Here is a 27,548-nt window from a genome sequence, read left to right as displayed (position 1 = left end):
TCAAATCCAAGTATGATTGACATACAACATTATATCAGTTTTGGGTATACAATAGAGCGATTCAACAATTCTATACATTACTCAATGCTTACCAGGAGGAGCACATTATCTATTTTACCCATTCCCCACTCTCCTCACTTCTGGCAACCACCAATTTGTTCTCTGTACTTAAGAGTCTGTTTTGTTTTGTTTTGTTTTTGTCTTTTTCCTCTGTCTGTTATGTTTCTTAAATTCCACACATGAATGAAATATTATGCTATTTGTCTTTCTCTGATGGACATATTTCACTTAGCATTATACCCTCCTGCTCCATCCATGCTGTTGAAAATGGCAAGATTTCATTCTTTTTTATGGTTGAGTACTATTCTATTTTTATATGTACCGCATCTTTTTTAGCCATTCATCTATAGACGGACACTTGGGTGGCTTCCATATCTTAGCTATTATAAGTAATGCTGAAACAAACAGAGGAGTATTTTTAGTGTTTTCATTTTCTTTGGGTAAATCACCCAGTATGGAATTACTGGATCATATGGTAATTCTATTTTTAATTTTTTTGAGGAACATCCACACTGTTTTCTACAGTAACTGCACAGTTAGCATTCCACATCAGCCATAGAAATATTTTTCTAGGTATGTCTCCTCTGGAAAGAGAAACAAAAGCAAAACTAAACTCCTGGGACCGCAAAAAAATAAAAAGCTTTTGCAAAGGAAACCATCAACAAAAAACAAAAAGGGTATCTATTTAATAAGAGAACATATTTGCAAATGATATACCCAAGAAGAGGCTTATTCCAAAAATATACAAAGAGCTTACACAACTCAATACCAAAAAAAGAAATAATCCAATTAAAAATTGGCAGAGGACCTGAATAGACATTTTTCCAGAGAAGACACACAGATGGCTGACACATTGAATAGATGCTCAACACGACTAATCATGAGGGGAATGCAAATTAAAACCACAATGAGATATCGCTCTACACCTGTCAGGATGGCTGAAATCAAAACACAAGTAGTAACAAGTGTTGGCGAGGATGTGGAGAAAAAGGAAACTTCAAGCACTGTTGGTGAGAAGGCTTTATTTTTTAAAGCAGTTTTAGGTTCACAGCAAAATTGAGGGGAAGGTTCAGAGAGGTCCCATACTCATCTCTCTGCCCCTACATAAGCATAGCTTCCCGAATATCAACATCCCAACCAGAGTGGTACCTTCTTTACAACTGATGAATCTACATTGACACATTATAATCACCCGAAGTCCATAGGTTATGTTATGGTTAATTCTTGAGGTTTATCCAGTAGGTTTAGGTTTGAACATAAGTATATCAACATGTATCCATCATTATGGCATCACAGAGAACATTTTCACTGCCATAAAAATCCTCTGTGCCTTGCCAATCCATCCCTTCCCCACCCCCAACACCTGACAACCACAGTCTCCATAGTTTAGCCTTTTCCACAATGTCATACAGTTAGAACCACAGTATGAAGCCTTCCAGATTGGCTGCTTGCACTTAGGAGTATGCATTTAAGGTTCCTACATGTCTTTCCATGGCTTAATAGCCCATTTCTTTTTAGCAATAAATGACATTCCATTGTCTGGATGGACCACAGTTTGTTTATCCATTCCTCTCCTGGAGAGCATTTTGGTTGCTTCCACATTTTGGTAATTATGAATAAAGCTGCTACAGACATCCGTGTGCAGGTTTTTGAGTAGCTATCAGATTTCAACTCTTTTGGTAAATACCAAGGAGTACAACTTCTGGCTAGAGTGGTAAAAGTATGTCTAGTTTTGCAAGAAACTGCTAAACCACCTTCAAAGGTGGCTGCACCATTTTGCATTCCCACCAGCCACCGTGTTGTTCCTGTTGTCCCACATCCTCGCCAGCGTGTGGTGTTGTCAGTGTTTCAGATTTTAGCCACCTAATAGATGTGTAGTGGTGATTCACTGTTGCTTAATTTGCATTTCTCTGATGACATACGATGGGTGGTATTTTTCCATGTTTATTTGCCATCTGTATATCTTCTTTGGTGCAGTGCCTGTTAAGGAATTTGGCCCATTTTTCAATTAGGTTGTCCATTTTCTTATCATTGAAGAAAATCTTTTTACAGATCTTAGTATATTTCTTTTTCAGATGTGTCTTTTGCAAATATTTTCTCCCAGTCTGAGGTTTCCCTTCGCATTCTCTTGGCATTGTCTTTTGCAGAGCAGAATGTTTTAATTTCACTTGAAGTGCCTATGGTAGTGTATCTAAAGTCATTGTCAATGCCATACTGACGGTCATCCTTATATTCTCCTATGCTATCTTCTAGAATATAGTTCTGTGTTATATTTATGTATATGATGATCCATTTTGAGTTAACTTTTATGAATGATGCAAATATGTATCTAAATTCTGGTTTTTTTGTATGAAAATGTCCAGTCGTTTCACACCATATTTTGAAGAGACTATCTTTGCTCCATTGTACTGCCTTTGCTCCTTTGTCAAAGATCACTTAACTATATGTATGTGGATCTATTTCTGGGCTCTCTATCCTGTTCCACTGATCTATTTAATATTCTTTCACCAATACCATATTGTCTTGATTATGGCAGCTTTATAGTAAATCTAGACATCAGATAGTGTCAATCCTCCAACACTGTCCTTCTCCTTCAACATTTTGTTGGCTATTCTGGGTCTGCCTCTCCACATACATTTTAAAATCAGTTTGTCAATATCTTACAAAATAACTTGCTGGGATTCTGATTGGGATTGCACTGAATCTATAGACCAGGTTGGGAGGAACTGACATCTTCACATTATTAAGTCTTTCTATCCATGAACATGGAATAACTCTTCATTCGGTTTTATTATTTTTTTAAAAGATTTATATTCTATTTTACCTGGCATTTCTAGGAGTTTTTTTTTCTAACTAAATTAAATCTTTTATTTAAAAATAAGTGTAAATCACATGCATTTGTAAGAAATAATGAAAAGAGATCCCACGTACAGTTGACCTTATTTCCCTCGATGTTAACATCTTGCAAAAGTATAGAACAATAACATAATCAGGATACTGACATTTATACAGTCAAAATATAGAACATTTGTTTTACCACAAGGATCCTTCAAGTTGTCTTTTATAACTGTAGTACTTTCTTTCTTCTCATGTTTACCTCCTCCTTAATACCTGGCAACTACTAATCTGTTCTCCGTTTCTATTTGTTGTTGTTATTGTTGTTATTTTAAGAATACTACATGGTTTGCAACATTTGGAGAATGGCTTTTTTACCTCAGCAATTTCTGTGTTAATTCATTCTGGTTGTCGCATGTATCACTGGCTCATTTGTTTTTATTGCTGCATAGTATTCCACAGTATGAAAGCACCCCACTCTAACTATTCACTCACTGAAGGGCATCTGAGTTATTTCCTCTTTTTGGATGAGTAAAGCTGCTATAAATATTCATGTACAAGTTTTTGTGTGAACACAGTATTCACTTCTCTGCTAAAAATGCCCAGGAGTACTCCTGATGGGTTGTATGTTTACTTTTTAAAGAAACTGTTTTTCACAGTGACTATACCATTTTATTTTCCCATCACCAATGTATCAGTGATATGGTTTCTCTGTATCCTTGTCAGCATCTAAAGATGTCACTATTTTTCTTAGCCAAGCTACGTATGTAATGATATCTCATTGTGGTTTTAATTTGCATTTCCCTAATAGACAGTGATGGTAAGCATCTTTTCATGTCCTTATTTGCTATACATGCATCCTCTTTGGTGAAACATCTGTTTATGTCTTTGCTCATTTTATAATTGGATTGTGTGTTTTTTTAATCATTGATTTTTAAGATTTCTTAAGTTAGATTACTAGTCCTTTGGTCAGATAGGTGGTTTGCAAATATTTTCTCTCACTGATCTGTATGTTTATCCCTCTGACAATATCACAGCTTTAATTAGTAGCTATATAATAAGACTTTACATCAGGTGGACTGAATCCTCCTACTCTGTTTTTTTTTTTTTTCCTCCAAAATTGTTTTAGCTATTCCAGGGCCTATGCCTTCCCATATAAATTTTAGAATAATGTTGTTTTGGAATAATTATTTTAGAATAATCTACAAAAAATGCTCCTAGAATTTTGAGAGAAATTAGGTTAAACCTGTAAATCAATCTGGGGAGAACTGACATCTTTCCTATGTTGAATCTTCCAACCCATGAACATAAACTCTCCATTAGTTTAGATCTTTGATTTCTTTCCTCAGAACTCTGCAGTGCTCAGCATACAAGTCCTGTACATATTCTGTTAGATTTACAACTAAGCATTTAACTTTTTTTTTGAGTGATTGTAAATAGTATTATATTTTTCATTTCACTTTTTATGTACTCATCACTAACAAGAAATATAAAATAGATTTTTGTATGTTTATTTGGCATCCTCTGACCTTGACAAACTCACTTCTTTAGTTCTAGGAATTATTTTGTAGATTCCTTGAGATTTTCTACATAGACAAATAAGAACAGTTTCATTTTCTTCTTTTGGACTGATACGTCTTTTATTTTCTTCCCTTATTGTACTGGGTTGAACCAGAGTGGTGAAAATAGACTCTCTTGCCTTATTCTTGATCTTAGAGAGTCTTTTACCATCAATCATAATATACAGTATTAAGTATAATTTTTAGATACTTTTTTATCAAGTTGAGGAAGCCCCCTCCATTCCTATTTTTCTGAGAGTTCCTTATCATGAACTGGTGTTGACTTTTATCAAATACTTTTTCTGCATCAACTGATATGCTTCTATGAAGTTTTTCTTCTTTTTAAAAAAAAAATTTTAACGTTCATTTATTTTTGAGAGAGAGAGAAAGAGAGAGAGAGAGCAGGGGAGGGGTAGAGAGAGTGAGGGAAACAGAATCTGAAGCAGGCTCCAGACTCCGAGCTGTCAGCACAGAGCCTGACGTGGGGCTCGAACCCACGAACCGTGAGATTGTGACCTGAGCCAAAGTCAGATGCTTAACCGACTGAACCACCTAGGCACCTTGAATGTTTCTTCATTAGCTTGATAACTAAGTTGGTTACAATGACTGACTTTCAAATACTGAACCAGCCATACATCCCTGAAATTAACCCCACTTGGTCATAGTGTATAATTCTTTTTATACATTTCTAAATATTATTTGATAGTATTTTGTTAATAATTTTTACACCTATATTTATGTGGAATATTGGTCTGTAGCTTTATTTTTTTGTATCGTCTTTACCTGGTTTTGATATCAGAGTGATACTATATTCATAAAATGAATTGGGAGGTATTCTCTCCTCTTCTGTTTTCTGGAAAAAAATGTGTGGAATTGGTGTAAATTCCTCTTAAACACTTGGTAGAATTCATCAGTGAAACAATCTTGGCCTGGAGACTGTTTGGGGGTACATAGTTTTTACATTATGAATTCAATTTCCATAATAGCTATGGAGCTACATATTCCTTCATATTAAGGATATGTTTGGATTTCACAGACTGAAGAAAGAAAATCCAAAGACAGCAGTGGGGAATTTTTAAAAGCGATTCAATTTGCTCTGCAGAATTCACAAAAGGCTCCAGAAAAGGCACATCAGATATTTCTGGAAGTGGGATAAAGTTGGGGCCAAAAACAGTAAAACTCGTTGAAAGTCTGCCCAAGGAGCAGTTAGACTCCCAGCTCTCCTTCCTTACTTTGGCAAAATGCTGCATGTTATTATCTAAAGGCAGTAAAACAAAAAGTTTTCCAGACTGAGAGATAACTGGGTTCAATTAAGGGCAAAGGTAACCATACTGAAAACAAGGATTAAACTTAAAAATTCATCTATTTAGTGCTAAGACCATAGTTTTCAGCTCCACTGGTTTCCAGACTATTGGAATCAAGAGATCCCTGTCTGGGGGCATCTGGGTGGCTCAGCCAGTTAAGGGTCCAACTCTTGGTTTTGGCTCAGGTCACGATCTCATTATTCATGAGATCAAGCCCCATATCAGGCTCTGTGCTAACAGCTTGGGATTCATGATCTCTCTCTCTCTTTCTCAAAATAATAAACATTTTTAAAAAAGATCCTTATCTGACAAGACAGACCAGCCCAAAATAAAACACCTAGAGCATCATTAGGTAATAAGATAGATTAGCCACACCCCCTACAATCAAGCTCACAATTATTTTTCTTAAATATGAACAAATAAGGATCACCGGAAATCTTACAAAAGTCTCTAACATGAACCACAATGACATACATGAAATAGAAAACTGTGATTTGGAAGGAACTAAGGCTATGTGAGAAGAAAACTTTGTCCTCAAAAAGTCTATTTATATACTCAGAAATAAAAGAAAATATATTGCATCTGGAAATCAGGGACAGAATGCTGTATTCTTTTTAACTCGAGGAACAAAAAATATCTCAGAAAAAGAAAACAGAGAGAGAATATGTGTGTGTGTATACATATATATGTATATATATAAAATATAGAACATATATTCTATATATAATATATAGAATATTCTAGAATATATATATACATATGTATGTGTGTGTGTGTGTATATATATATATATATATATACACATTTATATATACACACACATATACATATACATTTAGAATACTTGTCAAGCTGGAAAATAAGTTTAGGTAAATTTCCCAGAAAATAGGGCAAATGAACAAAGAGAAGAAAATAAAAAATCTAATATCTGAATAATAGGAGTTTCAACAAGAGAGAACAGAAAAAAATGAAGAGGAGAAATCATCAAAGAAATAATTCAAGACTGAAAGGAATAAATTTTCATAGTGAAAGAATCCATGGTGAGTACATACAACGGACCAAAACAGACCCACATCAAGATACAGCATGATAACATTTCAGAGAACTAGGAGACAGATGCTTCTCTACACATCCAGAGAGGAGGAAAAAAGAACAGGAAATCAGGATGCCTTCGGATGTCACAATATCACCACTGTATATTGGAAGACGCAGAAGCAATGCCTTCAAGTTTCTAAGGGAAAATAATTTTTATATAATCCTATTTCTCGAAAATCATCCTTCAACTTTGAGAGTAAAATAAAGACATTTTCAAATATCCAGGGAGCTCCTGAAAAATGTACTAATTAAAAAGAAGGAGGAAGTTAAGGGGGAAAAAAGAGAGAGAAAAAGAGAGAGAAGTGATGGGGGAACAGGAGATCTAACCCAGGAGAGAGGTAGATGGCGTTCCCGGGATGACAGTACGATGAAACGCAGGACACCCTGAGCTCCTAGCTATAGAGGCAACTAGCTCAGCTTAAAAAGCTGTTAGGAACTCTCCAGGAGGGAAATCCAAGAGAAAGAAGATGAAGGAGAATGAAAATTAGAAAAATGAGTGAAAATCCGAATAACTATTTTTTTTTAATTAGTGATAAAAATGTACAAAACTAAGAAAACAAATGAGCCAATTTTGGATTCTAGAGAAAAGAAAAATACACTCTGGAAAGGAAAAATAGTCATACTATTTTACATCACTCAGCTGTGAGTAGTAGAAAGATCACAGTTGTAATAATTTATTTTATTTAGCGTTTTTTTGGGTTTTTTTTTTCTTTGAGAGACAGAGAGAGTGTGAGCAAGGGAGGGGCAGAGACAGAGAGAGAGAGAGACACACACACACACACACACACACACACACACACACACACACACACACAGAATCCGAAGCAGGCTCCAGGCTCTGAGCTGTCAGTTCTGAGCCTGTTGCAGAGCTTGAACCCATGAACTGTGAGATCATGACCTGAGCTGAAGTCAGACGCTCAACCGACTGAGCCACCCAGGTGTCCCCATAAGTTGTAATAATTTAAACCCTGAACAGTGGTCTAGCCAAAGCTGCACATGACACTGAGACGAGGAACTAAAAGAGAGTATTTGCACGTGTGTGTGTGCATGCGAACGTACGTACATGCACAGTCCGGGAACAAGAAATGTGAAACATTGCTAAATTCCACATCTTCTGAAATAAGAAGCTAAGAGATAATGCCCACAACTGAACAATCAAGAAGTTGCAAAAGAAGCGTTAGGAATTGAGAATAAATATAAAAATAATCAGCCACCCCTGGGGAATCAAACAATGGCAGGAAGGGGATCAGGAGATTGTTGCTTTTCACCTCAAGCCTAGATGAGCTATTTGGCTGTTTAAACTATATTCCTGTACATCTCTGAAAAAATAAATAAACATGTATAAGCTTTTTTACAAATCTCACTGTAAAAAGTCTATATTCCCCAACACAGCTGTCAATATTCTTCACCAAATGAACCACGCTTCCCCATCCCACAGACCTGCACTATAGTCAAACAGGCTTTTTTCTAAATCAGCCCTGGGATTTATTAATTCAGTTATTTATTTGTAAAATAAAATTTACCAGATTTCCAATATATGTCAGCAGTAACACGGAACATAAAGTAAAGGGCTGAAAGAAACAATCCACACCACTTCAGTTTAGTCTCGACTGTGGAGAACAGAAAAATAAAACAACACGGTGGAAGAAACACTCTCATAAAAACACTCACAAGATCCCAAGGAAGCACAGAAGAGGTGCACATAACCCAGGAAAGGGTAGGGATTGCCAACGAATGCTTAACGGAAGAAACGAGGATTCAAAGGCGTTTTCAAGGTCGGCTATGTGTCAACCAGGAAAAGGAGAAAAAGATGCTTTAGTCAGAAAGAAGGAGCATTGACCAAAAAAAACAAAAAAGTTGATAGTGAGCTCACATTCACCCACCCATTCAGTTAGCGCTGTTTGGGTCCCAATATTATGTCAGATACTACGTTAGGCGTTGGAGTGGGGAAGTGTTTGACCCTTCCCTAAAAGGAATCCTTTTTGCCAACAATTTAAAAGGCACAAAAGACAAACATCAAAGCTACAACAAGGCATCAAAATAGACTTCCTAAATGAGGATGACCCTGAACACTAAGTATGAACTAGCCAGATATCATACTTAAAAAAAAGACAAAAGTCTGCCTGATGCGATGCAAGTGATTAAGGCAACTGATACACAAAAGGACCAGGTTTAATGTGAAGGAAAGAATGTAAGGTAAGAAATATGCCACAGGAGCATTTTAAAACTTCATTAGAAGTCAACAGATCTCTGTCTCTCTCTCTCTGTCTCTCTCTGTGTCTCTGTCTGTCTCTGTCTCTGTCTCTCTCTCCCTCTCTCTCTCTCTCTCTCACACACACACACACACACACACACACACACACACACACAAATTCAAGTGGCAAGGATCTTGAAAAATCGCTCTCAAATATACAGAAAAAGAAAAAAGTGGGGCACCTGCGTGGCTTAGTTAAGCGACCAACTTTGGCTCAGGTCACGGTCTCACGGTTCATGAATTTGAGCCCCACGTCGGGCTCTGTGCTGACAGCTCAGAGCCTGGAGCCTGCTTCAGATTCTGTGTCTCCCCCTCTCTCTGCCCTTCCCCTGCTCATGCTCTGTCTCTCTGTCTCTGTCTCTGTCTCTGTCTTTTTCTCTCTCTCTCTCAAAAATAAACATTAAAATTTTTTTTAAAGAAAAAAGCAATGAAAAGTGATTGGTGAGAACGCAATAAAAGTGGAACACAGACAGAAACAACTGATGGTCATGAAGGCCAGGACAAAGGGGCAAGAACCAACAGTGAATGATATAATAGAAGAAAAATTTTCCTCCAATAAATAAGGATGAAAATCTGCACAAGTAGCTATTATGTGCCAAGGAGAAATGAATTTCAAAAGAGTGAGAGCTAGACACAATCTTATAAAATTCTTGACTTTATGAAGGAAAAAAAAAAACCCTAAGTCTTTTCTAGGCTGCCAAACAGAACAAATAGGTTATCTACAAAGACCAACAACAACAAAAACAACCAAGCTGGCCTGAGGGGTCTATGAGCAGCAACACGGACACCAAACATTATGGAAAAAGAACTCTGGGCCTTGAGAAGGGAAATTTGTGTCTTGGGTATTTTATACCCAAATAAGCCATTCACTGTTTATGTGTGAAAGCAGGAAAAAGACATTTTCAGATACATCAGGACTCGTAAAGTATAAGACCCACAGCTTTGTCCCGAAATTAAAAAGGCTATAAAGCCCTGTTGCTTGAAGTGTGGTCTATGGACAAGCAGCATTGACATCGCCTGGGAATTTGTTAGAAATGAAAGCTCTTGGGCCCCACTCCAGACCTACTGAATCAAAGTTTATATTTTAACAAGATCCCTAGGTGATTCATATGCACATTAAAATTCCAGAAGCACTGCTCAAAACACATCCCTGCCAACAAAGTGATGATTCAAAATGAAGAAACTACAAAGACGGATAATGAGCACTGAAATAATGTACGCACGCACACACAATTAAGTTTCAACAAAGGTCTGAAATATGATCATAAAAGAAAAGATATAAAGCAAAATACTGGTGCCAAATACACTGAAATGTAAAATCTCAAATAATAACAACAAAACCCAAGAGGTGGAAGTGAAGAGGAAAAGCATAAAATATTCATCGTCTGTACAGGGAGAAATCAGGAAAAAACCTATTTTATTGTTGGCATTGGCACTGGTAGCTATAAAGCAATTATTAAAATATGGCTTTCAAACATCTTCAATTTCATCGGCAGCAAAATATATATACTATATATATATTATATAGATATACTATAGATAAAATATATATATATAATATATATATAATTTCCAAATTACCAGAGGTTAAATTTCAGACAAAAACACAAGAAAAAAAGAGAAAGATTTTAAATAGAAATAGTAATCTGAGCACATATATTGAATTCCTTTCCTTACAAATGCCTAGTGAAATGACCACCTTAGTACATTAATAAGTGGACATCTCTATATTATACGTGGAAATTCACAGAGGCTATACACAAACCAGGAACTTCAAGATATAATGTAAGCAAGTCTGAATTAAAGGGGGTGGGGGTGCCTGGGTGGCTCAGTCGGTTAAGCATCCGACTTCAACTCAGATGATGGTCTCATGGTTCATGAGTTCGAGCCCCACATTGGGCTCTGTGCTGACAGCTCAGAGCCTAGAGCCTGCTTTAGCTTCTGTGTCTCCCTCTATCTCTGCTCCCTCCACCACTCATGCTCTCTCTCTCTCTCTCAAAAATAAACATTAAAAAAATTAACAATTTAAAGGGGGTGCACAAATATACCATTCACTGTACATAAAAGTGAGGCTAAGTGAGAACCTACCTTCACCAACTAAATTAAAATGGACGATGTAGCCAGAATTCCTTGCAAATAACAGGATGGGGGTAACTAGCAAAAGACACCTAAGATCCCACTAGATGGAGGTCCCTGTGATATCCCAGTGCCTACACGGGCTAGGGTACTCTGGAAAGGTTACATAAAGTATAGGTACCACAAATACTATCTCCAAATAAAAGCAAGCCACGAAAATCATAGAAAAGAAATTCATTTAGCAGAAAGGCAATATTCCTTCCCATGAATGCCGTCCAACCACGCTTCCTGTTGATCCTTCAGTATGGAGATACTGACCCAAAGATGCAGTACATCTAGAACAGTGATTCTTACCCAGACAGAAGGGCATTTTTCCCATGGAGATCCAGAACTGAATTAACTAGGGACTTGATCACATTCTGACCAAAAATCCAGATCCCTGTTATTTGGAGTAGAGGGACTCAGAAATAAAACACACATGCACGCATATACATATATCCTTATTTTTTAAAATTTGCTTGTTTAAATTTTTTTAATGTTTGTTTTTGAGAGAGAGAGAGCGAGAAGGGGAAGGGCAGAGAGAGAGAGGGAGACACAGAATCCGAAGCAGGCTCCAGGCTCCGAGCCGTCAGCACAGAGCCCGACACGGGGCTCGAACCCACGAACCGTGAGATCATGACCTGAGCTGAAGTCAGACGCTTAACCGACTGAGCCACCCAGGCACCCCAGATTTGTTCTTACTGTTTAAATGGAAACTTAGACCATTGATTGTTTTCAGCCAACCCTGATATGTATATTCTGATATGCATATTCTGGGCTATACACTTCCCTACAAAGATGGCTTGAGCTAACTATTCCAAAAGATTTATTTTTGATAATGCTTCTTCTCCTTAGTTTCTACTTTGTCTGATACCCGTACAGCTTTACCAATTTTCTTTTAATTAGTGTCACGTTATGGCTTCTTCCTGTGCTTTTATTTACAGTCGTTGGGTGTCCTTACACTTCACGTTTGTCTCTAGTAAACAGCGTATGATATTGGTGTTTTACTTCTAACAGCCTTTATCTTTTAACTGGACTTAGTCCTTTTACATCTAATATAAACCCTGATATATTCAGGGGTTCACATCTACCACCTTGCTGTTTGTTTTCTACTTGTAACACTTGCTCTGTATTCCATCTTCTCTCCCTGAGTTTTCTTTCTTGAGTTATTTGGAATCAACCAAACATTGTACCATTATTCTATTTCTATGACAGCTGGTTGGTAGTTATAGAATTTTTTATTAGGCTTTTAATGGTAACCCTAGAAATTACAAGATGCACCCGTGACTTTGAAATGTCAAATGTTAGTCACTTTTATGACTTCCTAGGCAATTCAAAAACATTAGAATACTTTAATTCCATTTACCCCCTTCCCAAATTTCATGGTATGGTTTCCCTGGGTTTTTTTTTTATTCTACATATGCTTAAACCCCCACAAAACATACTATTATTACTTTAAATGGTTTGTATTCATTTATATTTCTGTTCTCAATTGTCCATTTCCTCCTGAGTTTCCACTCTCCAGACGGGGTCACCTTCCTTCTACCTGAAGAACTCCCTTTAGCACAGTTCAAGTAGCAAAGAATTCTAAAGTTTTTGTTTGCCTGAAAATACCTTATTTCACCTTCACACTTGAAGGCTCTTTTCCTTCATGGGGAATTCTACTCTAATAGTTATTTTCTTTCAAGACGTTAAGCAGGTCCTTTCATTATCTTCTGATGACAATTTACAGTCACCTGATTTTTGCTCCTTTGAAGATAATGTGTGTTTTCTCTCTGACTTATTTTAAGACTTTCTTCTACTATAATGGGTTTATGTGTATTTATTCTATTTGGGGTTTTCAGGGCTGCATCAATTTGTGGCTTGATCCCTACAGAGCAGTAACTTTTTTCAGAAGTTCTGGGAAATTCTCGGCTACTAACTCTTCAAATAGTATTTGTACTCTACGCCCATTTCTTTTCCTTTAGGACTCCAATTACACATACTTTGGACTTTTTCACCTTATACCATATATCCTTTATTCTATTTTCTGTGTTTTCCCCCCTCTATAATTTAGCCAGCATAGTTTTATTCCCTCTTCTGTCATTTCTAATCTGCGGTTAAGTTCACAATTTTAGTTATCATATGCTTCTGTTCTCAAATTTCCATTTGATGCTATCTCATGGATCCCGGTTCTCTGCTAAGATCCTGTATTTTGTCATCTATTCGTACCAAACACATTTATTACAGGGTTTTTGTTTTGTCGTGTTTTTCAACACATAGATCCAACAGCTCCAGTACCTGTTTCTATTCTCTTTTTCATCTTGATCCTGTCTCATGGTAAGACTGGTCATTTTATGACATTATGGGCATGATCTATGAAAATCCGTATAATCTCCAGGGTATTTTAGGGTCTTTTTTAAAGCTTCTTGGAGGCAGGTGGAATAGTGACAAATTTTGTCACTCAAATTGGGGTTGAGCTCATTCAAGACTAAGTTTTAGTCTTAGCAACATCTAGTCTAATTAGAACTGGTTTTTCCCCTTGCTTTTAGGGTACAGTTCTTCAGGGATACCAGCTTATCACTGAGGTGTCTACCAGGGCTTTGAACCCCAATTTTTATGTCCCAGGACCATGAGACTGTCAATAAATCTGCTTACCCTCTCAGCCTCTTTGTAACTGCCTTCTGCTTGGCTTTTCTACCTCTCATTGCTTAAGAATCAGTGAATGCCTGGATGAAAAATATGGCTCAGATAAAGTCACTTTTCTGTATATTGCTTCCTTTAGGGATCTTAGAATCTCAAGTTCTGAGTCCATGACTATGTTTACTTCTCAATTTCTGCTTCCCTATTGCCCATCGCTGAGCTGTTAATACCTGCGATAGTTTATATTAGTCCAAAGTGAAGTGAGACAAATAAGAGATAAACAGTGGATTTTCAGAAAGCTGACTGAATTCAATTTAAAGGCAGGTTTTTTAAATCTAAGAGTATGCCCTGCTTTTAGATGCTAAAATGAAAAGACCCTGATTGTAATTCTTTTTTGAAAAGGCTGTGATGGAAGACCATGGCTGCGTTCTGTTTGTTCGTTGTTGTTTTTGTCCTTATTTAATGAAATAAAAAATTGACAACCTATATCAATTCCAAATATGCTTCTTGTGAAATTTTACAAGTGTCTGAAATTCAAAAGTCTGAGAACCAGATTCTGAATCCTGGCCTACAGATCTACCTCCTTCTTCAATACTGGCCCGTTCTGTTTTCTCTTTTCTCTATTGTTCTCCAAGCAAAAAAAGCCTCTTTTCATTTCCTGCTCCAGCATTTTTACACATGCTGCTCCCACCCTTTGAATATTTTGTTCCATATCCCTCCCCTATAAGAACCATGAGGGCAGACTTTGTGTTAGTGTCCTTCACAATTGTTAAACTCCTTGCGTACGTCAAGATATAAAAAGGGTCTGGACAGAAGATATTTGCAAATGACACATCAATTAAAGGGTGAACATCCAAAACATATAAAAACTTACACAACACAACACCAATAAAACCCAAATAATCCAGTTAAAAATGGGCAGAAGACACGAACAGACATTTCTTCATAGAAGACATCCAGATGGCCAACAGACACGTGGAAAGACGTTCAACATCGCTCATCATCAGGGAAATGCAAATCAAAACCACAATAGATACCACCTCACACCTTTCAGAATGTCTAAAATCAACAACACAGGAAACAACAAGTGTTGGCAAGAATGTGGAGAAAAAGGAACACTTGTGCACTGTTGGTGGGAATGCAAACTGGTGCAGCCGCTGTGGAAAACAGTGTGGAGGCTCCTCAAAAAATTGTAAAAAATGTAAAATAGAACTACCATAGTATCTGGTAATTCCATGCTGGGTATTTACCCAAAGAAATGAAAATACTAATACTAATTTGAAAAGGTACATATGCACCCCTATGTTTACTGCAGTATTTAACAAAAGCCAAATTATGGAAGCAGCCCAAGTGTCCATTGAGGGATGAACAGATAAAGAAGATTTGGTACACACACACACACACACACACACACACACACACACACACACTGGAATAGTACTCATCCATCAAAAAGAATGAGATTTTTCCCATTTGGAACAGCAGGGATGGATCTAGAGGGTATGATGTTAAGTGAAATAAGTCAGTCAGAGAAAGACAAATACCACTTAAGAAACAAACCAAAACCCAGACTCTTAACTATAGAGGTGACCACCAGAGGTGGATGGGGGTTGGGGGAAATAAGTCAAGGCGATTAAGAACACACTTACCATGATGAGCACTAAGTAATGTACAGAATTGCTGAGTCCCTATACTGTACCTCTAAACTAATACAACTGTATGTTAGCTAACTGGAATTTAAATAGATACGCAGACAGATAAATTTTTAAAAGGGTCTGGTGCTTGGAGCAGAAAGATCAGTGGAGGATTATAGAGTGGAAAGATTTCTGAAGCGTTGAGAAATCTGTGTAATGATCCTACCTTTCACTCTGCCCCACCAAGAAAGAGAAGGGATGAGGCCTTCAATCTGCTAACCCCAAATCAAGGGGGAGAAATGTTAGGGACAGCACTTACAGAGTTCAATCTGTACCTCCGGCCGTTGGTTGGTGGCTAATCCATACCTGAGAAATTTAAGGGCAGAGAGACTGGCCGCAGCACCTGTGTACGGAGAGTAGCTGTTGCCGCACCGGCTCACTGAGCTTCGAGAGTTCATTTAGCGAAGTTGGCAAGACGGTTTCTGGTGAGCCAGACGCGGGCCGCGTGCGACACAGGCAGCATGGCGCTGTCTCAGGAACCTACCAAGATGGCCGCCGAGGGGTGAGGCTAGACATCAACAGGAAGAAGCCTGGAGGGTGCCCAGCTGTCCAAGAGCCGAAGAAGGAGCAGTATTAGCAAGACGGGGTTGTGAACACACATCTGGAGGGAACTGCTGCCAAGGCAGGCCAAGGGACTGGGGGCAAAGGGGACACGGCGTCTCAGAGAAATCCATCCAAGTGTTCACAACAGAAGCAGCCAGCTTCAAACACCTGCCAAAGCAGAGAGCACCGAGGCCCGCTCGCTACCGTCAAGGCAGACTTCTCCTCTCCTGTTGCTGTCCTCGTCCCAAATTTCCCTTCCTGGAAGGTGCAGAAAAGACAGAAGAAACTCGGCCACCTCCCTTCCTTATCTGACACGTTCAATGATCAGCTGGCCCCAGTTAGGAGAGAGAAGATGCAAATCCACACACACGGAGATAGATCAATTACCAAAATTATATTCCCAAGTCAAGGTTATTTTTTAATTAATAAAATAATCAATGAATATGTGAGCATTTTGGTTGTATGACAATAGAATTAAAGTGGTCATTCATGGTCATTAATATATTCCTCCAATTGTTTTTAACAAATAAAAGTACATACTTTAAAAAAAAAAAAAGGACAGGGGCACCTGGGTGGCTCAGTCGGTTAAGTGTCTGACTTCGGCTCAGGTCATGATCTCATGGCTCATGAGTTCGAGCCCTGCGTCGGGCTCTGTGCTGACAGCTCGGAGCCTGGAACCTGCTTCGGATTCTGTGTCTCCCACTCTCTCTGCCCTTCCCCTGCTCTCTCTCTCTCAAAAATAAATAAACATTTAAAAAAAATTTTTAAAAAAAGGACAAACACAAATAACCCCCACTCCTTTCCATCCAAACCCCACCACTGAATGCAAATTATTCAGACCCCCAGATTTGGAGGCCACAGAGTGGAGCCAAAGTCCTACCTTCCACACATCAGACTCTAGGCTGGAAACTTCTCCCCCAGGTGACTGAACGGCAGTGGGAAAAATCTTATCCCACACATGAGAAGTCCCTCCCTGACCCCTGCCCACAGGCCTACGGCCCTCCTACTGCAGACCTCACCGGCATCAATACGCGCCAAACAGCACATACCCTACCATCCCGGCACAGTGCACGACGCACTCAGAGTAACAGAGCCTTCGTTTCCTCCCCACGTCAACAGCACAGGGGGTGTAGGTACGCCAATCTGTCTGTGCAAGACTAATCCCTAGATTTCAGTTCTGCAACCACGCACTTAGGGTCAATGCTCTGAGCGGGAACTCAGCCTGGGGGCAGTGACACCGACAGTGCCTCCAATAGCCTTCCCCTGCTGTCCGACAGTGGACTAAGTAAGCATCCTCCTTCTCCAAGGCCACATCACAATCTCCCAATTGCCCCGCTGTGCGCTGTCTCAAGAAAACTGCAGGACGTATGTGGTCACTCTTTAATATCCCATAAAACAGCAACATCAACGAAACCCTGCTTGAGCCAGACACAGGATGCTCTCCCTGCATTTCTGATCTACACCTTGACACTATTCAGGGAACGTCAAGTTACCCTTCTGCCTGACAATATCCCAAATCTGATGATGGCTGCCATAATCCTGGAGCCTTCCTTTGGTCTAGGACCAAGACATCAGGTTCCATCAACCTGGCGCTCTGTCTTCTCTGAGAGCCGAGGTGAATTCTTGGCTGGGACTTAAACTGCCCTATGAAGGGTTACCTCAAATTGTCTCAGACGCAGTGATGACCATGGGCTTCTTACAAACTTAATGTGTTTTTTTTAAGAAGCCAATCTTATATTTTAACACGTTATTTAATATAAGCATACCTACGGTGTGAAAACAGAACTCGCTTTACCTTTTTAATGGATGGGATGCTCAGAGAAAGTGAACAAGAAATGAATTAAAAGTGAAATAACTCAAGGGTGGCACCCAAAATACTCGAGCCATTATCCCTAATCTTGACAATGTGGGGCCAGTAACTTAACACACCAGGCCTTCCCTCCTGCAAAGCTTAAAGTGCCTAGTGCCCCAGGCTCCTTTGAGCTGGGGGTCTCACGTGGATGGACTATGGCCACACTCGTGAAAATGGGACCATTACTATTTAACTATGGTAACTTGAGGATAACTAATATTTACACACAGCAGATGTCACATCACCATCATAGTACCTTCCGAGGCCGGAAGCCGAGCTGTCTTGCCAGCCCCACCCTTCAAAGACCCTGACATCCCACAACCAGCCCCCACTTACCTCCCCGTCAGACACCTCCGCAGAGAGTATGATGCCCCTCCCCCACAAGTCCGGGAGCAGTCACTCCAGCTGCCCCAAGCATCCCAGTTGGTGTCTTTGTCTTCCTCGGCCCGAGCATTTCTTGAGGTCTAGAACGTGAAAAAGAAAACACGATACACTGTAGACAAATATGCTAGAAATATTCCAAAGCTTCCCCAGTTTTCCCAGAGTCTTATTCTAAGCTGTTCACAGAGACCAAAGTTGCCTAAAGATGCTTTGCCTTGATGACTACATTAACACACACACACACGATAGTTTTATATGGAAACTAGTGGCATGTGAGTATTTTTCCACCTTATGAAGGTTTGGTCCAGGCAGCTTCTAAGCTCAGTTTTATTTTTTTTTTAATGTTTGTTTATTTTTAGAGAGAGAGAGAAAGTGTGCACGCACATGCACGCATGAGCAGGGCAGGGACAGAGAGAGGGAGAGAGAGAGAATCTCAAGCAGCCTCCACACTCAGTACAGAGCCTGATGCAGGGCTCAATCCCATGACCGTGGGATCACGACCTGAGCTGTTATCAAGGGTCGATGCTCCACCAACTGAGCTACCCAGGTGCCCCTCTAAGCTCAGTTTTAAGGTTGAAATTTTATCATTCCAAAATTTAAATAGGTTAAATCATGTTTTATAACCTACACAGCAGGGTCACACCTTGCACCTAATACTTTCTCACCACTGAAATTCTGAGTTGCCTATCCATCAGACAGACGGGCACCAGCTCCAAGGAAATGCTTCTGCACAAGGATTCGTGGACTCTCTCTCCTGAAAAGGGCTCCATCCCAAGAAAACAAAGTAAACAAAGCCTCGGGGATCCAAGAAAACAGAGAAGGGCCCATTATGAATACATTTTGGTTTAATTAGTCTTCTGGAATAGCCATCATTGACTTATATTGGAATACTCTGGAGAAAAGAGGAGAGTTATAAGTTAAAAATATATAGACATACGTAAATGTAGCTGTGAAAAGAAATGATGTGCAATGCTCACATAAAGTTACAAAACTTTACTAAAGGGCCTACGGTAGGCTCCACAGAATAAGCGGAGAAATGTATCATAGTCCTAAATGGATAAACTTGGTACTGTGAAATGTTAATTCTCTCCAAATTAATCTATAAATGTATAACAACTCCAATCAAAATCCCCAAGAGAACCTTCTTGGAACCCACCAAAATGATTCCAAAGTTCATCTAGTGGAATAAATGTCTATACGAGCCAAGACAAAAACTGTAAAAGAAGGGAAATTGGAGGGAAATTGCCTCAATTAAGAGTAGAGAACTGGCATAGTAATAAGCATTTGAAATCTATTAAATTAAAAAAAGGGTTGGGCGGGGGGTGAGGGAGTCCAGAAGCAGACTCAAGTAGAAGGACATAGGATGGGACCACACGTCAATGTGAAGGTATTTAAAAACAAAACAAAAACTATAGATGACTCATTCACAAAATACCCAAAAATGACTTCCAGATATATGAGAAATTTTTATTAAAAACACTCAGACTATAAAATACTAGAAATATTATAGATTAACAGTCGTAGAGACTTGACGTAGGCAAGACCATCCTAGATAGGTCAACAAAAGTAGAAACCACAAAGGAAAAGGCAGGAAGGTTTAATCACACTAAAATGCGAACACACAAGGCCTTTCCTGTCTCTTCACCTTCAGATAAAGGTGCATGTATGTGAGCACGCCCACAAAATGCATAAAGTACAAGTATACGGGCTGCAAGAAAGACAGTCACCTGCCTCTGAGAATGGAGAATGTGGGGCTAGGAGCCAATGCTGTTCACGGAAGACACAGAAGGGATGCTGACTGAATGTCTTCTATCCCCTACACCCTCATAAAAGGTCTGAAGCCAATATGACAAAACCTTAGATCTGATGAAGCCACGTAGTGTTATAACAGATATTAGCTGTATCTGAACTTGCAATTTTTTTTTGAAATACCTTTTTAAAAAAAATTTTTTTTTAATGGAGGGGGTAAAAGATAATCCTCAGAGCACAGTATAAGTCTCTGTCACTCTTCATACAGGTAACCAGGTACCTGCATTGCGAAAGAAGTGAGTTAATTAAAATGTTCGCCGTGGCTACTTCCGGGATCAAGGACTCTGGAGGATTTTATCCTCTTTTGTTTTTATTTCTCTGCATTTTGCAAACAAAAAAACAAAAAACAAAAAAAAATTTTTTTAAAGCAAACACTTTCAAACTTGAATTAAATGCAGGCAGTCAAACGAACAAAGAACACGTCCTGCTGACAGGCAGAAAAGTTCAAGTCAGGGGGAATTTAACAGGGAAGCCCTAAGTCACAGTCAATGAACACTTATGAAGGCAACCCTAATGCTAATAAACCACAGCGTACAGCTGAATGAGACACTGCCCAGGCTTCCTCAAGCCCTTAGGCCACATGACCTCATCCAACCAGAAAAATTTTTTTTTTAAATTAAGAGGGGGATCTGTAGAAAGGACTTTCAAAACTGAAATGAAATAATGAAGCAAGGTGGGGGGAGGGGTTCCCAATAACTTCCACCCAAGACTCACCAGTCAGTGGATTTCATGGCTTTCTGCCAAGCTACCTATTTATAGCACAGCAAGAAGCCCTACTAGAGGCAATATTTCAGGAACAGTCAAGTGAAAGGAAAGGATATATATCTGGCAACTGATCAAATCTGTCATCACGAATAAGGGCTAATTAAACCCATACTATTTACTGTTCTAATTAGATCACTGTTCAGTTCAATTTTCTACACTAAACGTCACCAAATGGAGCTGTGTCCTGTCTGTAACATAACATAAAATAAAGTTTTAATTCATAAAAAACACAGTCAGTTTAATGCATTCATCTGGAAGTTTAGGTTGGTGAGTCCAAACCATTTAGGCAAGCGTTTAAAATACACACAGCTGAAATTGATTTTTCATTTTGTCACTCGATCTACCGATAGGTTGAATGTGAAAAGTTGAAAAACATCATCGTATATATTTTTAAATGAAAGTTGAGAGTTCTTTGCAATATTGTTTTAATTTGTTTTTATTCCCACCATCCCATCTGTTCGGTTTATAGTTAGAGTCCGGTTTGTTTCCATAACTTCTCCACCTTTACTTACAAGAAAAAAAAAATCTGGATTCTAGAATAACTAAAATAGACATGTTATAAATGCAGGCATTTGGTTTCTCTGGTTGGGTAAGAGATTTTCCCCCTAAGAAAACAGAAAATCACATGTCAAGAGGGGTCCTTGAGTTTTTCTCCTGTCCTTGACCGTGAAGATGAAGTTGGGATTTTGCTCTGAAACCCCAGCGCCCAGCCGGCTAGCCAGTCTTCCCTGTTCACGTACTCGTTCTGACCCAGACAGCAGCAAGAGCATCCCTATCTCTACCTGGACCCCGCCGCTCCCCACTGATGCTGGGAGCATGGAGACAGCACAAACGTTCGGAAAAAAGCCCTCTTGTGGCAGGACAAAGGTCACCGGGGTCCTTCCTGGACATTTACGTCCGTGTGTTCGTCCTCACAGCAACACCGAACCTCTTTCCTGGACCCCATGGCCTCCCAGAGCAGGCGACAGCGGGCCCCACCCACCTCCACACAACAGCCCTCGCCAAGTGTTCTCAAGCCATCTCGTGCCTTCAACCACCCCAGCTCTTCCGTCGATATTTTCTCCGCACACACTTACGTTTGTACATTTTCAGTCTTAAAATGCAGAGTCCAGAATACAGCACTGTATCTGAAAACAACACAGACCAAGCACTGCCCCACTCTCCAGCTTTCTTCCAGTAAAATCTGAGTCCCTCCCTTCCTTCCTTCCTTCCTTCCTTCCCTCCCCTCTTCCTTCATTTCTTCCCTCCCTCCCTTCCTCCTTCCTTCCCTCCTCTTTCCTTCTTTTTCCTTCCTTCCCTCCCTTCATTCCTTCCTTCCTTTCTTCCTTCTTCTTCCTTCCTTCCCTCCTCTTTCCTTCTTTTTCCTTCCTTCCCTCCCTTCATTCCTTCCTTCCTTTCTTCCTTCTTCTTCCTTCCTCCCCTCCTCTTTCCTTCTTTTTCCTTCCTTCTCTCCCTTCATTCCTTCCTTCCTTTCTTCCTTCTTCTTCCTTCCTCACCTCCCTCCTTCCTTCCTTCTTCAGTCACACCGCTTCTTGGATCTCATCAAAGAGGCCGTATCGCATAATGGTTAAAAGCTGTGCAATCTTGGACCCGTTTCTTAACCCTCGTAAAACTCATCTATAAAACGGAGATGATAACCTTCACCCCAGCAAGATTTAAATCAAATAACACATATATAACGAACCCCACATCATCTCAATAAACGTAATAAGTGAATGTCTTGATACGCGTAAGCTGTTATCCTGCAAAAGCACATCTTTTTCAAAGCAGCCACAGCAGGGCCAGCTCTCCCCCGTTTTTACTCCTGCAAGCCTTAACATTAATCACTGCTGAATTTCCTCTTGTTGCTTTTGGCCCAGGACACCGGCCTGTTGAGATCTGTCGGAATCCTGATCCTGTCACCCGTCTCTGAGCCATTTCGCTCAGCTTCGCAGCTTCCATGTTCCGCCCAAGTCCCCGATAAATGTGCTGGCCATAGCTTCCTAATCTTACAGAATTCCACTAATGCATATTTCTGCTTTTTTTTTTTTTAAACAGTAAGCAGACCATAATGCCAACTAAGCGGCCAAACTAATCAGCCTTGGAATCTGTGAACACAGTTTAATGTTACAGTGAAAATACGAAATAATACCAATCGCTATGATCAAATATTAGGAGGCGGAAGAAGGGGAGGGGAGGGAAGAAACCTGCCATCAGGGGACCTAGATCAGGAGGGGCCCATGTCCCTGCGCTGAGTGTGGTGGTGAGCCTCCCGAGAGAAGGGGCATTTGTCAGCCCCAGCTCTGAGACGCAGTGACGGTAAAATCTGACTGCTGGGGAGCAGATCCATGTTTGGCCTGATGGTCACCCCAAAGAGGCAGCCTCCCCCCCCACATCTCCATACGCTGTCTTGCCTAATTATCTAAAGCCCATGTTGCGAGTACGCTACAAGCCATTGCCTGAACCCTATCTATAGGTTTTCTACCCCCAGAAAGTACTGCTTGTCTGCGCTTTCCCTGCAGTCCTTGTAACCTTCTCACAAACCCTCCAGGGGGGTACTACCAGCCCCCTCTGACAGGTGAGCAACTGTGGCCTGGAGAACCACATGTCGGGTGTCGTGGGGGGAGCCCAGGGGGAACCCCTTTCTGTTTGACCCTGGCAAGCCTGCACGTTCTTCACGGATGCCCCACTGCGTTTGTGACCAGGAACCCAATAAATCCAGCAGCCGCCTTACCGTCACTCACAGTGAGAGCACCCGCTGCGGTGGCCCTCCTGACCACGGCACTCCCCTGCGGCGGACCTGCTGCTGTGGCCCCACCTGACCACAGAGCTCCCCTGCTATTTCAGTGCAGACTCTCTTTTTTCCTCTGTGTTTTGAGCAGAACTGTGCTTCTGTTTCTCGTATTTGATCGTATCTAGGTTATTTCACGAGCGAGACACATTCTTAACATGCTCACGACCCAGACACATTTGTTAATTTCCCACACACAAACAGAGATGGAAGCTTCTGATGCTCGAAACATGGTGTCCCCAGAGGACCAGCCTGGACGGGTCACAGGGCAGCCAGGCAGCAGGTGACAGACCCTGGAGGGACGTGGTGATGCAGGATCAGCCGTCGGGCTTCAACAGCGACAGACACAGGAGCCCAGAGCGAGGAGACTGACGAAGAAGCAATGCTACCCCGTTAGGGACATGCGCTTTCCAAGGATGCACCAATTCTGCTGTTCCAAGCACCCCTTCCACCTCTGTCTTGCAACATGATTGCAAGCGTGGTCTTAATTTCATCTCTATTTTGGAACTGTGATAGAATTACAATGCTTGCCGATTTTTTTCCTTCTGCTCATCTATATTTCCCCATTTTATACAGTGAACATGTACAGTTTATGCAATAAAACACCCAATAAAAGTTCTTTTTTTTTTTAAGGTGGAGGGGGAACCACTAAAAGGAAACCTATAGAAAAACGCATCCAGAGAAGTAAACTGTGCCTTGTGCTGTTTGGTTAAAACTATCAGGCTTAGAGATATCTTAGGAAATCATATTTTCCTACGTGAAGCTATAGCTGGGGAATATTTTTGGATGAAAAATTCAAAAGAGATATTGTTTACTCATTATATAATAGGACTGGTAAAAGCCAAGAGTATTGCAGGAATAAGTGTGTTCACAATCTCATAAAGACTCGAGGACTCCTTGCCTTTCTTGGATCTCCATGCATAAATCAAATCATAAAATATTTTCCTGACAAGTCCTTAAATCTGAGAGTTATAATGAACAGTACAGTTCTAACCAGTCTTGCAAAAATGTTAGTAATTAAACACAGATTTCACATATAAGGTCACTTATTGGAAATGCTATATTAACAGCTCCATATTAAAAACAACCCAAAATAAAGCAAGTTCCACTAGGATATTACTTCCCAGACATCAAATAAATGTTCATTCCAATGTGACCACAAAGGTTGTTTAAGGAGATCTCAAATGACCCAGATTTTGTTAACAGTAAATACATTCTTTCAGGTTAATGTGACCTTAAGGTCTTTAACAACAAAAATCTTTAAAATACATAAATTAGGTAAATGACATAAAAATGCCACTCAAGCTGTCACACAGACTCAACGATTCAATTCAACCAGAATATATTAAATATGGACATATCTAAAGTGGTGTGCGAGGCACTATTGAGAAACGCTCCATAACCCTGTATCTCCCCTCTCCCTTTTCAGCCCTTTGGACCCTCTACTGAAAAATGTATCCAGTAGTCCCCCCTTATCCATGGGGGATACGTTTTAAGACCCCAGGGAGATGCCTCAAACCACAGACAGTACTGAACCCTCGATGTACGATATTTTCCCTCTACATACATACCTATGATGAAATTTAATTTATAGGTTAGGCACAGTAAGAAATGAATAACAATAACTCGTAATGAAATAGAATGATTATAACAATACACGGTAATAAAAGCTATGTGAATGCAGCCTCTCTCAAAATATCTTCTTGTTCTCGCTCCCCGTTTCTTCTTGTGATGATGTGAGATGACAGAATGCCTACCTGAGGAGAGGAAGGGAGGTGAAAGATGTGGGCGTGTGATGCAGTTTGGGGTGCTACTGGCCTTCTGGCGTTGGGTCAGAAGGAGGATCGTCTCCCTCAGGGTGATGCTGTGGTTGACCTCCAGTGACCGAAACCACGACTGGAGCGGGGAGACTCCTGAATATCCACAACTCATGACCCCGACAGTCAACGACCTCTGGGGTTCGGTTGACCGTTTCCAACAACGTGGCCCTGATTATTTCACCACCTTCTTCAAACCCTTCACCGATCCCTCGAGACACACGTCCTCTATCTCCTGGCTCTCCGCGCCCCGCTCTACCTCTTTCTCCAGCCCCCTTTCCACGCCTCGGGCTCACACCACATTCCAGATCCAAGCACACCAGAACTCTCATTGTTCCCCAGACACAAGCACATCTGCATCCCGTGGCCAACTCCGAAGCGGTACAAAGACCCTCCTCGTCTGGCAGCCCTCTCTGCAGGAGACCAGCGAGCGGAGAGCCAGACGGGCCGTCTTCCCTGAGCCTGGGGTCAGTGCGGTCCAGGAGAGCTTCTGAGGAAGCACCTTGCTCCCTGGACGGTTCCCGCCAGCCCCAGCACCTGGGAGGCCGCGCACCACCCCCGTCCTGGGACTCCTCACCTCATCTAGCCCCTCCCCCGAGTCAGCCGGGTTCTGTGGGGCTCCACCTCCTCATCCACACCCTCGCCCCAAACTCCTAATTTGGAAGGTGGCTGGACCTCCTGTCTCCCACAAATGTTAGGAAGACTTCCCCAATCAGGGCAGCCAAGGCTTCTCCAAGTGCAGACGAAGGAGCCCCCGCTGAGCACGTCCAGACCCGCAAGAGTGAGGCAGCCCCGAGTAGAGCAGTGTAGTCCCCTGTGTTAGGCGGGAGGACCAGGTCCCAGCGGGGACACCGAGGCCACTTTCAGATGGGGCTCACTCGAGGAGCATCCTAAAAACCCACCGCTTACGAAGGTGTGGACGGGGCACCGGGAAACCCCAGAGCTGTTGCAGCACCCCTCTCCGCCCCGGGGGCCGGTACGGAGCCGGCTCTGTGAACGATGCCCTTCTTGTCATCTGCCTGGGCCTTGCGTGAAAGATGGGGCGAGGGCGGGCGGACGCTGGGCCCAAAGGCTGCCTGAGAGGAGCTAAGGCCTTGGTTAAGAATTATAGCCCACAAGGGGCGCCCAGGTGGCTCAGTCGGTTAAGCGTCCGACTTCGGCTCAGGTCACGATCTCGCGGTTCATGGGTTCGAGCCCCGCGTCGGGCTCTGTGCTGACGGCTCGGAGCCTGGAGCCCGCTTCGGCTTCTGTGTCTCCCCCTCTCTCTTCTCTAAAATAAACATTAAAAAATTAAAAAAAAAAAATTACAGCCCACATCAACCCCACAGGGTGGGAGCTGAGGAAACAGATACACGGCTCTCCTCCCTCTTGCTAATCCCCTGTAGTCCTCACCCAACTGGCGGTCAGATCTGGCCAGGAGCCAGAGGGCGAGGGAGACCATGGATGCGGTCCCCACAGGCCTGCCTCCTGGGTGGGTGTGGCACATGGTGGCCAGCAGCAGAGAGAAGGCATGGAGGGCAGAGGGAGGCTTTCCAGCACAGTAATTTACTGACTCACTGGAACACTTTTTTAAATTTATTTTATTTATTTTGAGAGAAAGAATGCAAGCAAGGGAGGGGCAGAGAGAGAGAGAGAGAGAGAGAGAAGGAGAGAGAGAATCCCAAGCAGGCTCCATCCTGTCAGCACAGAGCCCGATGCAGGGGCTCGAACTCACAAACCGTGAGATCATGAGCTGAGCCGAAACCAAGAGTCGAATGCTTAACCGACCGAGCCACCCAGGTGCCCCGACTCACTGGAATGATTTTGAACAGAGAAGAGACTTCGGCAAATGGTTGCTTTGGCAAAATTGCTCTGGTAGGGATGTGGGGGAGGACCGTGGGAAGAGGAGACAAAATGTATTTTTCTTGGGATGAGAACTTTGAAGGTCGACTTTCTTAGACATGAAGCTTTCGGGAGCTTGAATCAATAGGACGCGTCAGCTGCCCAGCCGCAGGGAGAAAGGGGTGCCAGGGTGACTTGGGCTTCTGTACTAAGTGGCTTGTGGTACATGTGAATCTCACACGTCTCCAGGCC

At 41.3% G+C, this 27,548-nt stretch overlaps 1 protein-coding gene across 1 annotated transcript in view; it reads right to left on the bottom strand.

Annotated features, from left to right (window-relative positions):
• ADAMTSL3 (ADAMTS like 3) overlaps positions 1-27,548 on the bottom strand; it is a 347,278-nt gene that overhangs the window by 225,475 nt on the left and 94,255 nt on the right. Inside the window, exon 3 of the mRNA XM_047086812.1 lies at positions 18,270-18,397. Coding sequence (XP_046942768.1) covers positions 18,270-18,397 — 128 coding nt within the window. The remainder of the gene's footprint in view (positions 1-18,269; positions 18,398-27,548) is intronic.

Source organism: Lynx rufus, unplaced genomic scaffold (genome assembly GCF_022079265.1).
Source record: "Lynx rufus isolate CCGP_SWC_20201006 ecotype Redwood Valley unplaced genomic scaffold, mLynRuf1.p SCAF_21, whole genome shotgun sequence".
NCBI classification, from domain to species: domain Eukaryota; kingdom Metazoa; phylum Chordata; class Mammalia; order Carnivora; family Felidae; genus Lynx; species Lynx rufus.
Note: the sequence above shows the minus strand (reverse complement) of the source record. Positions and strands in the feature narration are given on the sequence as shown.